The sequence below is a fragment of the Thalia democratica genome, unplaced genomic scaffold (genome assembly GCF_965202585.1).
Source record: "Thalia democratica unplaced genomic scaffold, ktThaDemo2.hap1.1 HAP1_SCAFFOLD_1654, whole genome shotgun sequence".
NCBI lineage: Eukaryota > Metazoa > Chordata > Thaliacea > Salpida > Salpidae > Thalia > Thalia democratica.
In genome coordinates this window covers 14216-25422 of record NW_028140481.1, presented here as the reverse complement: position 1 = coordinate 25422, position 11207 = coordinate 14216, and the positions used below count along the sequence as shown (strand labels likewise).

General features: G+C 23.1%; 2 protein-coding genes across 2 annotated transcripts; both read right to left on the bottom strand.

Annotated features, from left to right (window-relative positions):
* Window positions 1–802: 802 nt before the first annotated feature.
* On the bottom strand, window positions 803–2601 carry LOC145848755 (AT-rich interactive domain-containing protein 2-like; the record flags this gene model as incomplete). Its single annotated transcript, XM_082954030.1, has 2 exons — window positions 2400–2601; window positions 803–904 (listed from the first exon to the last, which is right to left on the bottom strand). Coding segments are annotated over exons 1-2 (304 nt in total), but the record flags the coding sequence as incomplete, so codon positions are not given.
* A 956-nt stretch (window positions 2602–3557) lies between these two features.
* On the bottom strand, window positions 3558–10836 carry LOC145848754 (AT-rich interactive domain-containing protein 2-like). The gene is made up of 8 exons (XM_082954029.1): window positions 10739–10836; window positions 10302–10395; window positions 10072–10166; window positions 7145–7227; window positions 5790–6041; window positions 4281–4522; window positions 3924–4082; window positions 3558–3697 (listed from the first exon to the last, which is right to left on the bottom strand). Exons 1-8 carry the CDS (start codon window positions 10792–10794, stop codon window positions 3569–3571), a joined length of 1110 nt encoding a protein of 369 aa, XP_082810155.1. The 5' UTR covers window positions 10795–10836; the 3' UTR covers window positions 3558–3568.
* Window positions 10837–11207: the final 371 nt, after the last annotated feature.

The window sequence follows — 11207 nt, the reverse complement described above, 5'->3', positions numbered from 1 at the left end:
TGTAGGATTTAAAAAAATCAAAGCTTCTTTTTTTTGTTTAAACTGTAAATAAAAAAAAAGTTAATGTTAATTTTAAAAAATGTTGGGTCCCACCTATGTTCTGAGCTATTTTATAAAAGTTAAAAAATATAAAGATTATTTTAATTTCTGATTACTAATTTTTAAACAAAAAACGTTAAAACTACATAATAATTTTTCAGCTTTTATTGTCTTTCACAACTAAGAAAAAATTAAGTTTTACCTAAAAAACACAGTTACAACTAGAGGATTAAAAAGCGTGAACTAAGTTATTAAGTTGTGTAAGTTAAAATTCTAATTTTAAACTTATTCGATAACAAAAATACACACTTTGAAATGAATTTTACTGTAAAAGTTAAAATTCTAACATAAGAAAACTAATTTATTTAAACTTATTCATAAATTGGTATTTACTTAACAGGTGACAATTAAGAAAATAGGCAATTTTTGTTCTATAATAAAAATTCAATATCAATACAATTATAGCTTTTTTGTAAAATAATAAACACAATTGTATTACTAGTTTTAAAACAACTTAATATACATTCTGTTTAACCATCATTACAATTAAAACTTAAATACTAATAACTTTTTTTCTTTAGTTTGAATCAAAAAACTTTAAATAGCCACAAGAAAAACTAAAACATACTAAACAATTAAGTAGGTATCTAAAAATTTTAATTAATTGTCACAAAAACAACGCTTTTGTTAAATATAAACTGGATTATTGACTAAATCTATAATAAAAACTGTATCTATTAGTTATTATACTTTGATTTCTTACGTTTGTTGGACGAAATTGGAATTTTTCTTGCAAGTCGAACCTGTTGTATCGTAGTTTGAGGGAATTCGCGAACATTTAGCGTTAGCATGGTAACTAATGTATCTGAAAAAACAAAACAACTTGTTTAAACATTATTATTTAGATTACTAATTATTTAATTATGGTTAAAAACAATATTAACTTATACGTATTTTAAAATTTATACGGATTTGTGGATTAAAACGACGTAAGCTATTTTTTACCAAAATGGACCTAACATAAAACACACATTGTTATTCTTTTCAAATTTGTGTATACCATTTCTTATAATTATGCTTAACTTTTTTGGCGAAAAGAAGAATTTATTATGTAGCTGATACAGCATAAACTTTAGCAAATGACCGCAGGCCATACATACATTTACAATTTTTAAAGTTCGTGTCTACTGTTTTATTTACATATATAAAAATCAAATTAATATCCTGAAAAGTTAAAACACTTTTAAAAAGATATAAATATCATAAATAATTATACACATATAAGTTTCGTTATACTTTTACTCGAACGGTAAGAAAACATTAAAAAAATTAAAACTTCAGTATAACATGTCACGTTATGCCTACTTATAAATAAGCAAACTATATTTGTTATAAAAGAAACTTATAAAATATTACATTGAGAACAAATGAATAAAAATTGTACAATTAGAAACAAAACAAAAAGTTACTTACAATGTAAAAATTTTTCAAGTAAAAAGCTTTTGATAACTTTATCAGACGTTGTTTTAATTTTTACTTAATTATTCATTTGACCATACAGAAAATTTAAATAAATTTTACGTGTTTTATTAATAGATAACAAATATTTTTTCTTTAATTAAGATAACTTTATAATATTGAAACAATTTCTATTTCTAAAGCTGCAAATTCAATTTGAGAACATATGTTTTTTTAAACCATTGAAACTAAATAAATATATATTTGATGTAAACATTATAAGTTATAGTGAAATTGTGTATATTTTTCTATACAAGTTCATTTTTACTCCTATTAAGTAGTAATTTACATGTAATCAATTTAAAAATATTTTAAAATTATTTAGAACATTTAGAGGATGATACTTAAAATTATTTTTTTTTAACCAGAATACAATTATTTAAAAAAAGAAAGTTACATTTAAAAAAATTACAACATTTTATCTACTTTGTCGTTAGTGTTCGAAAACTTTAAATTTATCTTGTTACACCACAAAAAGTATTCAAAATTTGTATTTTATTCAAAAGCTAGTAACAGGGTGTTTACTTTAAACATATGTTTTATCGTAACAGTACAGTTACTAACTTTATGAGCTACAAAATGACAAACATTTGAAAAATAAACTAGAAATACTTTAAAGTTATATTTAACTGGAAAACTATTGTTATAAAATCAAGTTAAAATGTATTTTTGTCATATAAATAAAGGCATACAATAAGTTTAGCCTGACCATACAAATAACTTTGCTAAAATTCAATTAGATAATTTAAATTAGACCTATGACTAATAAGCATGAGTAAAATGGTTCAACAAACTACAACCGAGGCTTTGTTTAAAAACACAAAACAAACAATCAATTAAACCTAAGGCATTGTGCAGAAACGCAATGTGATCGCAGTACTGCTGGTGGGCGGACAGCCGGTACAAAAGCTCGAGCGAGGAGATAATCAGCTCGATATCGGGCAGCACGAGGTACTGCAGAGGTGTTGCGAATATGCAGTCGTCGAAATCAGACGACAGAAGATCGGCGTCGCCGCTCCTTATCAACTTGCTCAGTATGTCCATACCTGTGTGTGAAAAAGTACGGGCTTTGCAACAAATACTTTGGTAACTGAAAATTGGCAAGTTATGAAAGTTCAGTTAGAACACAAACAGACGAACTCTAATCAAATTTGTCAATGTCAAGACCAGGAACTTATACTTTATAAGTTAATACAGTACACTACCGCTTAAGTACGCAAATTGAACCCGACCAAAAAGTGCGTACTTAGCACGGGTAGTGCGTACTTTTTGACGATATAGTATAATATGAAATTTAGTTGTTTGTTTTCTTTCTTACAAATAGCCACCAAATAATTAAGCTAAATAAACAAGTCATTTATTTTAAATAACATTTAAAACATAATTCTAATTTGCAAATTTTTTTAATAGATTTGAAAATGATTTAGGCAAAAAAACTGGAATTTCTTGAAGTTCTAGTATAACATCCTTTACTTTGTCTTTCTGGATAAGTGCGTACTTAAGGCGTGATGCGTACCAAAAAAAGTGCGTACTTAAGCGGTAGTATACTGTATTACATGATAAATTTGTAAGTACTGCTTACAAACTTTTGAATAAGTTGTGCTAACTAAAAAGCTATACGCGCATAATTCTGTCAGAATAAAAGGCACATAAAAATATTACTTTTCCTTAATATACAAAGTTAATTAAAAAAGTTTCACGAAACTAGTTTTAACTAACTTTGGAAAGTCATAAACTTTAAAGCTTTTTCATTAAAACTTCAATGAGATTAGTCAAGAATTTAAAAAAAATCAAATAAATTATCACAAACTAAAAAAGCAAACTTATGAAAAAAAAAAAACATTAAAAACGTTTTTACTGTAAACAAGCTTTATACTTTTAAATGTAGCAATATTTTCCTTGCTATAGTATTGTCTTTTAAAAATATGAAAAACTTAAACTTTCACTCGACTATCAATTATTTAACTATACACTCAATTAGAATTTACATTATTTAAAGTACTGGTTATGTTTAAATACAAACATGTACAAAATTTACAATACCTCTGACTATTTTAAATTTATCTTGAGATGAGATGCAATCAACTAAGGTTTCATATAAAACTTTGTTAATTTCTTCATCTAAATTTCCCAAATTCATCTAAAAGAATAACGTGTTTTAAACAATTGGTTATTAACTGTTATTTAAAACAATTTAAATTATTTCAAATACAGTAAACATCACACAGAACATAATTACCAATTAATACTACACAAAATTAAAAAGTTCATGTATTTAGAAACATCAGTTTCACAAATTTATCAACCTTTAAGAATTATTGAAAATACTTACAAATGCATTTAACACTAAAAAAATTTAAACAAACATGGAGAGATATGTTACTGAGTATATCGAGACCGGTAGGCTTGAGTGTTGAGTAATCAGAGTTGATTAGAAGTAGTACAAGATTTATAAGAGATTTGTTTCTTGCTACAAGTGACACATTGAAGTGTTCGAACGAAAAGTTCAGCAACACCATTGCTATCTGCATAAATTTTTATAATCGAATAGTGAGTGCATATATAAACTTAACTTTTAGCGCCTTAAGTATATAGTTAACTTAATAACAACAAAAGCTTACCATTTCATGCTTATCTTAAACGAAAGCATTTAGTTTAGATGTGAATAAAATGAAAAATCAATATAATGACTAATCGAAAGCTAAATTAAAACGAATACTGACTTGAAGAATACGTTGTCCCTCAAATTCTTTGACACCAGAAGCTCGCTTGGGTCTAAATAAAAGTTTCTTTTGAAGTTCATATTTTGAATCAGGTTTTTCTTTTGAAGAAGTATCGAGGTCTTTAGATGCAAAAACCATCTTTATCAGCTTTTCGTGGTGCACCGTATCTCGCCAAAACTTTTCAAAGTTATGACTTGTTGACGAAACCCACAACTTGTAAATACTTCGCAACGAATCAACATCTATACAGTTTTATAAAATTAAAATAATAAAACTTATCAGTATCAAAATTTAAGACGATAGAACTTTAAACTTGTTTATTATACTTTTCAAAATTTTAAAACATTTAAAACAATAAATAATAATTAAAAAAATTTTAATATGCTTAAAAGTAACAAACTATGTTTTTATACAATACGAAAATATGCATATTGTATTTGATATTATAAGAATTTATAAAAATAAATTGGCTTATTTCTAAAAAAAATTATCAATTTTTCAGTATTCATATGAAAACAGTATGTTGTTTAATTCAACTTAATCATTTAAAAGCAAGAACTTATTTTTAAAAATAGAAATCACAAGACAAAACTTTGACCTCTTATAAAAAATAGAGCTGTACACTCACTAACTTAAAAAAAATGTTTATTGGATAATATGTGTTATTTTACAATAATAAACAAATTAATAAAAAAAACAAATATAATTGTTAGTTTATCAAACTTTAAATGCTAAAACTTGATCAACGAGAAACAATCAAACTATAGTTTTTAACTTTGAAAATATGGCATCAATAATAAAAAAAATTCAAAATATTAACCCTAAAATTGATTACTTTTTTCCTAAAAAAATGTTTTTAATTTTAAATATTTTAAATATTAGTGTATTATTTTACTTAAGATTACAAACTTAAATAAAATAAATGTATTTACTAAGTTGTATGAAAATTATAATCTCATATAATTTTTTCTACTAACTTTAGTTTGTGTAACAGCTTATTCACTTAAGTATAGATTAATCATTTAATAATAAAACTGCTTAATTTACATATACTTGAAAAAAATTATTTACAGAACTTTTTTTTGATAAAAGTTGTATATATCAAAAACATAAAGATTTGTTAAGTAATATATTTATTTATGCTTAAACAACTATTGCTTAAACAAATTAACTTTCGATTTTTACCAAGAAAAATCCCATAAAGAACATAAATCTAAAAAAAGAACTTTTGTGTTTTGTAAAAAACTAATAGTTATCTTATACAGTTTATTCTTTACTTAACCTCTCAAGTTTATATTTATTGTCTATGTAAAAAAAACTTAATGTTCTACTATAAATTTTTAAACTTAATCAACAGTAAACTTCTTTTTATATTGTAACTCATTTAAAGTAACTTAAACAAAAAAAATATAAAGACATATAATTTACTTCATGATACATGCTAAGTTCAAAGTAATTTTAGCATATTTATCACATCTAAGAAACGTTTAAAATACAGCTTAAACCTACCGTCAGAAACTACACCAATGTGTAGCAGCAGCAAATCAAGAATTCGTGGATTATCAGGTAGTTTTATAACAGTTGAACCCTGTGCTGACATTAATGTGCATGCATTGATTGCAAAGTCAACTTCGTTGGGTAGGCAAGACAAGAGTGACTTTTCCAGCTTGCAATATGGTCGCCTGTTCTTTTTAGCCATGCTGTGCGCGTACGGCATGCGTTTTGAAGGACTTCCACTGCCATTCAAGTAACTCCTTGACTCTGCAACACAAATTGAAAAACTGCTTAGTTCATAAAAGACAGTAAGGATAAAAAATAATCAGTCTTAAAGCTGTATCTAGTTTTATATTTTTCAATGGTTAATATTTGAACTTTAGTCAGGAGAGCATTAAACCCTCCTGACTTTGTCATAACAACAAAAATATAATAATCTAGAACTTTAATTGTAAAACTTTATCAAAGTTTTTTTGTACTGTTTTGACCATAAGTATACTATAAAGCTGATTTTTAATATACACTACTTCAAAACAAATATTGCTTTGTAAAACTTATAATCTAAATAACCTGCACCTAAAAAAATAGTTAATAAATACAAAATTTTTATAAGGTTCTAACATATAGAGATAAGCAAAATGTGTTACTGTTTGATCATAAATGTAAGTTATTGAAAAATTTGAATAAAACAATATTATCTGCATCATTTAATCCAATTCTTAATGAAAATGTTCTAAATAACTAAACGATTATAAAAATGGCATTTCATAATCTTATCTAACAAACTACCTTAAGATAAGTATAAAACTTTTATAAGGTTATAACACTAAAAGAATTTAAAGTTTGACTATTTAAACTATTAATTACATATTAATTCATTAATTTGTAAACAAATACGGAGAACTAATAAAAATAAAAAAGGACATTAGCTAAAAGTTCCGAATAAAACTTTTATCTTAACATTTTACTTAAATTTTTTGTCTATTCTGCTAACATGATATGGCAAAATATACTTTTAAATTGTTCAATTTTTTTCTAAGAAAACTTAGTTAAAGTTTCTATAGTTTTTTAAACACTACCATCAAGGAAAATAACTTATTTTCAAAAATTTTGTGAATTAAAAATACCACAGAGATTTTATCAAAGAGATGATAAAAAATCAAAATAATAAATTTTGGTAATTATTTTGGAAGTTTTAATTATAAATAAGTTTCCATACTACAACTTAAACGTAATAAAGAAAATTTTAAATATTTGCTCTAAACTGATTACGTGTGCCAATACAGTTTTATATAAATTTTATTATCTAAATAAAATTTCAACTATCTAGTTTTTTAAATATAGATTTTAAAATGAAGCTATAAACAAACCTTGATAAGCACGGTAACGAGATTCTGAATTTCTTGAGTCATCTTCACCAAAAAAGTTGGCTTTTTCAAAATTCTTTAAATACCTAACAAAAATTTATAAATAGTTATTTAATTTTAAATAGAAAGTATATTTTCAAAGTAGGACAAAAATTATGGTAATAAAATTTACCAAATAAGACTCACACACCAGCTGAATTTACGCTTCATCGAACATTTATAGTAACTTGAAAATATTTTATAATTATTAATTAATGGAAATCTAAACATTAAATCTGAAATTCTCAAACTTAGAAAAACAATTTTATTTTTATTTTTTTTACATTTTAAGCACATCTATAAACCATTTTTGACATTTATCTGTATAAATTTGTATATTGGATTATAAACTATATTGTAAAAGCAAACTAGTTTCTGGAGAGGTTATCTGTTTTAAAAAATCTATTTAAAAGTATATTAAACACTTCTAAAGTTTTAAAACTATTGTATAAAAACTATCATCTATTTATGCATAAGTTTCTAAAAATAAAACCTGTACTTTTAAAAACATCTTAAATATATATATTTTTTAATTTTCATTTCAAGTCCAAGTTAATGATAAACTAAGTTTGAATAAATATGATTAATAGGGTATAAAGTTTAAAATGTAAGTAGGTTAAGACAGTTAAAGATACAATAGGGGACAAATTAAATATTTTATAAATATCTATTAAGAAGTCTGAGCATAGTTTTGATTATCTGTTCACTTTTACGATTAAAAAACTTTATTACTGCAGTAGTTTTGTTTAATGTAGTTTGTGGGATAAAATAAAAGTATACACTTAATGAAAATAAGTTAATTTACCTTAAAGGAGATTTAATTTACTCTAAATTTAGTTAAACACATATACAAACTTAATTTAAAACTATACTGATATTTAAATTAATTTGAAAAGTTTTAGTATTACAAACATAAAATATATCACTTAGTCAAATATGTTTTAGGATTCATATGTAGGTATGCTTTGAATTTTTTTTTAAGATGATTATCACTTAAAATAACTATTTTAAAATATTTAAAGGAAAAATTATTGTAAACTCAAAAGTTATTTAACATTATAGTTTGATATTTTTTGTATAAAGCCCTAAGTTAAAAACATTTTTGAAATGTTTTAGGCTCAACTCACATAGATTTTCATTTTACAAAAACTACTTACATTAAAAAAAAATATTTAATAAAAAATCATTAATAATACATGTTTATTTAAACACTAGACAATTTTAATATATCTTACTCTTTTAAAAACACATTCATTTTATATTAAAGCTATTTAGATTGAATAATAGTAAAGTATAAACTGGTTACAAAGGACTGTTTTGTCTTTCTATAGAGTATAAGTTTTTTAAAGTGGATATATGAGTGTAAGCAACTTTGACGCTGTGCATAAAAAGTTAAGTTTTTTTTATTAACAAGGTTTAACAAGAGTTATTAAATCAATGTAATTATTATGATATTAAATTTTGTTTCAATTAAAAAAACTGGTACAGAATAAAATCATTTGAAATGAAACTGTATAAATGATATAATTTAATGAGGAATTAACTATAAAGTGGTCTGTAAAATCTTTGTTGTTTAGAATAATGAAGTTAACTTCTCCTTATAAGCAAACGTAAAAACTAATTTTACACATTACTATAAATTTAATGTAAAATCAATAAGTACTTGATATTATAGTATAAACAAGGTTCAAAAGAAAGTTAAAAACCTAAAATATCTGGCATAGATTTGTCACAAAAAATAATTTTTAGAGAATTTTAAATTTAAAATTTTTAGAACATTGTAACAACATAAATTTAGTTTAAAACTTTATCGCCATAAATATATAGCTCTTATATTGTGTTATAACCATTTATATTACAAAACAACTTTTTAAATTAGGCTGCAAAATAAACATTACTTATATTTTTCTATAATGAATGATTAAACTTTTTATAATGAATAAACCCAAGAGCTTTATGAATTATAATCAAACTTATCAATATATTTATACAAATACTAACAAACAAGATTAAATACATAATTTAGACTTCTTAATTATTTAAGTTTAAATATTATACAGTATTACTTAAAAATAAATTTAGTTTAATTTTATTACTAAATTCAACTGTCAATACTGTAAAAAAATAATTAATAGAAGATAACTAAATTAAAAAAAATAACCACATAAATAATTAAATTATCCTTAAAAACTTAGAAACAGCATTAATAATATCTCAAAATTTAGTTTAATTTTCATACTTAAAAAATATTTAGTATATATTTTCAGTAGACAGCTAAAATTAATTTTTCATAAATCAAAGTTGCTTGGAAACAATTAAGTAGGAAAATGTATCAAAATTTGTTGCTTAGTAGCCCATTTTGTAGCAAAACATGTTAAATTAGTTTAAATTTACATAATCTTAATGTAAATTAATTTTTTGTATTTTAACTTTTCTTAATTGCACAAAATTTACAAAAAGTCATATGTGTAAATTGTTACTAATTACAATATAGTTGGATATTTTGAAGTAAATTTCACTGAAATATTTATAACTTTATAAACTTTTAAACCCAAAAATGTTTGGGTATTATACTGACTCAATGATAAAATATTTTTTGTCATGATATACTGATATTTTAAGAAAAAGAAAGCATTTTTGGCATGCTTTTAATTTTTTTATAGTTCCATAGTTAGCAGTTTAAATACTTTAAAATTTAAAAACTTTGTATTTTAAATAGTGTAATAAACTAAGTATTTATAATTTTTTAAGTACTTATTCAACCAAAGTAACTATTTTTTGATTACATTTTATAATCATTTTAAAATTCATTACATAAAAATGTAAGCTTATTTAAAACAATTAAACCAGTGAACTATTATTGACTAATAATTGATAAGCTTTATACAAACCTTGCATAAAGCTTCTGCAATGCATAACTAAGAGTGGCTGAAGATTCTTGGAATAAATCATATGTTAATTCATCCCAAATTTCATATTTGCTAACCTAGCAAGTTTAAAAACTCAAATAAAACATATTTTTGCTAAAAGTCTAAAAACTTTTTGTATTATGAAACATATTAGACAAACTATGAAAAATTTCATAGAGCAAATTTTAAATCAAAAATTTTTTCCCACTTACCTTTTTATAACCTCCTTTTGTTATTACTTTAGTGTATAGTTCTGATAAATCTATAACTTTACCATTAATACTTGGATGCAGCGGATATTCTTTCCTGATTTTGAAATGAAAAATTAACTTAAAATTACAAACTAAATAAATATTAAAACTGTTTATTTGAATTTTTAACTTTTTCTTAAATAAAGATATTCAAATCAAATACTTTATTTACAACTAGATTTTGGTGACAAAAAATTGTAAATTACAAAAAAAAATATTTAAATAAGCTCGTTACATTTCAGTAAATTGAGCAATCTTTTTAGTTAAGAAAAATAACTATATATTTTATTCTTAACAAATATTTATTCAAAACCAAATTTTAAAAAGCATACTTAAGTATATTGCAAAAAAAAATCTAAAATTTTAATATAACTTATTTGCAATAAGTTTAAACTCACCCTTGGGTTAAAAGGTGGTGGCCTAATTCGACCATAAATGTTGAATTTTCATCCATTCTAGTTGTTCATATTTAAAAAAATCTTTATTGTTATTATTTTTTCTTAAAAGCATTTTAATTTGATAAATATAATTCTTAAAGACTTGTAAATAAACTTTACTTAAAATAATAAAACTCTAAAAAACCACTATTATTGAAATATTTCAATGTGTATAGCAATTTTGATTTATGGAATTACTTAAACAAACTATACACTCTAGGGTGGCCACTGGTTTTTATAAAACATCTTCAAAATTTTTTTATAGTATAAGTTTCTTTGTCCTTTTTAAAACTAAAATTAAAAAGGTTAAACAAATGCTTTCAAATGTATAAAAATACTATAAAGAAACTGTAATGCTTTTATTAGTTATTTCTTCTCTAGCCTTTTTTTAAATTATTTACAACAAAAGTTCAAAATTAAAGGTTTTTTA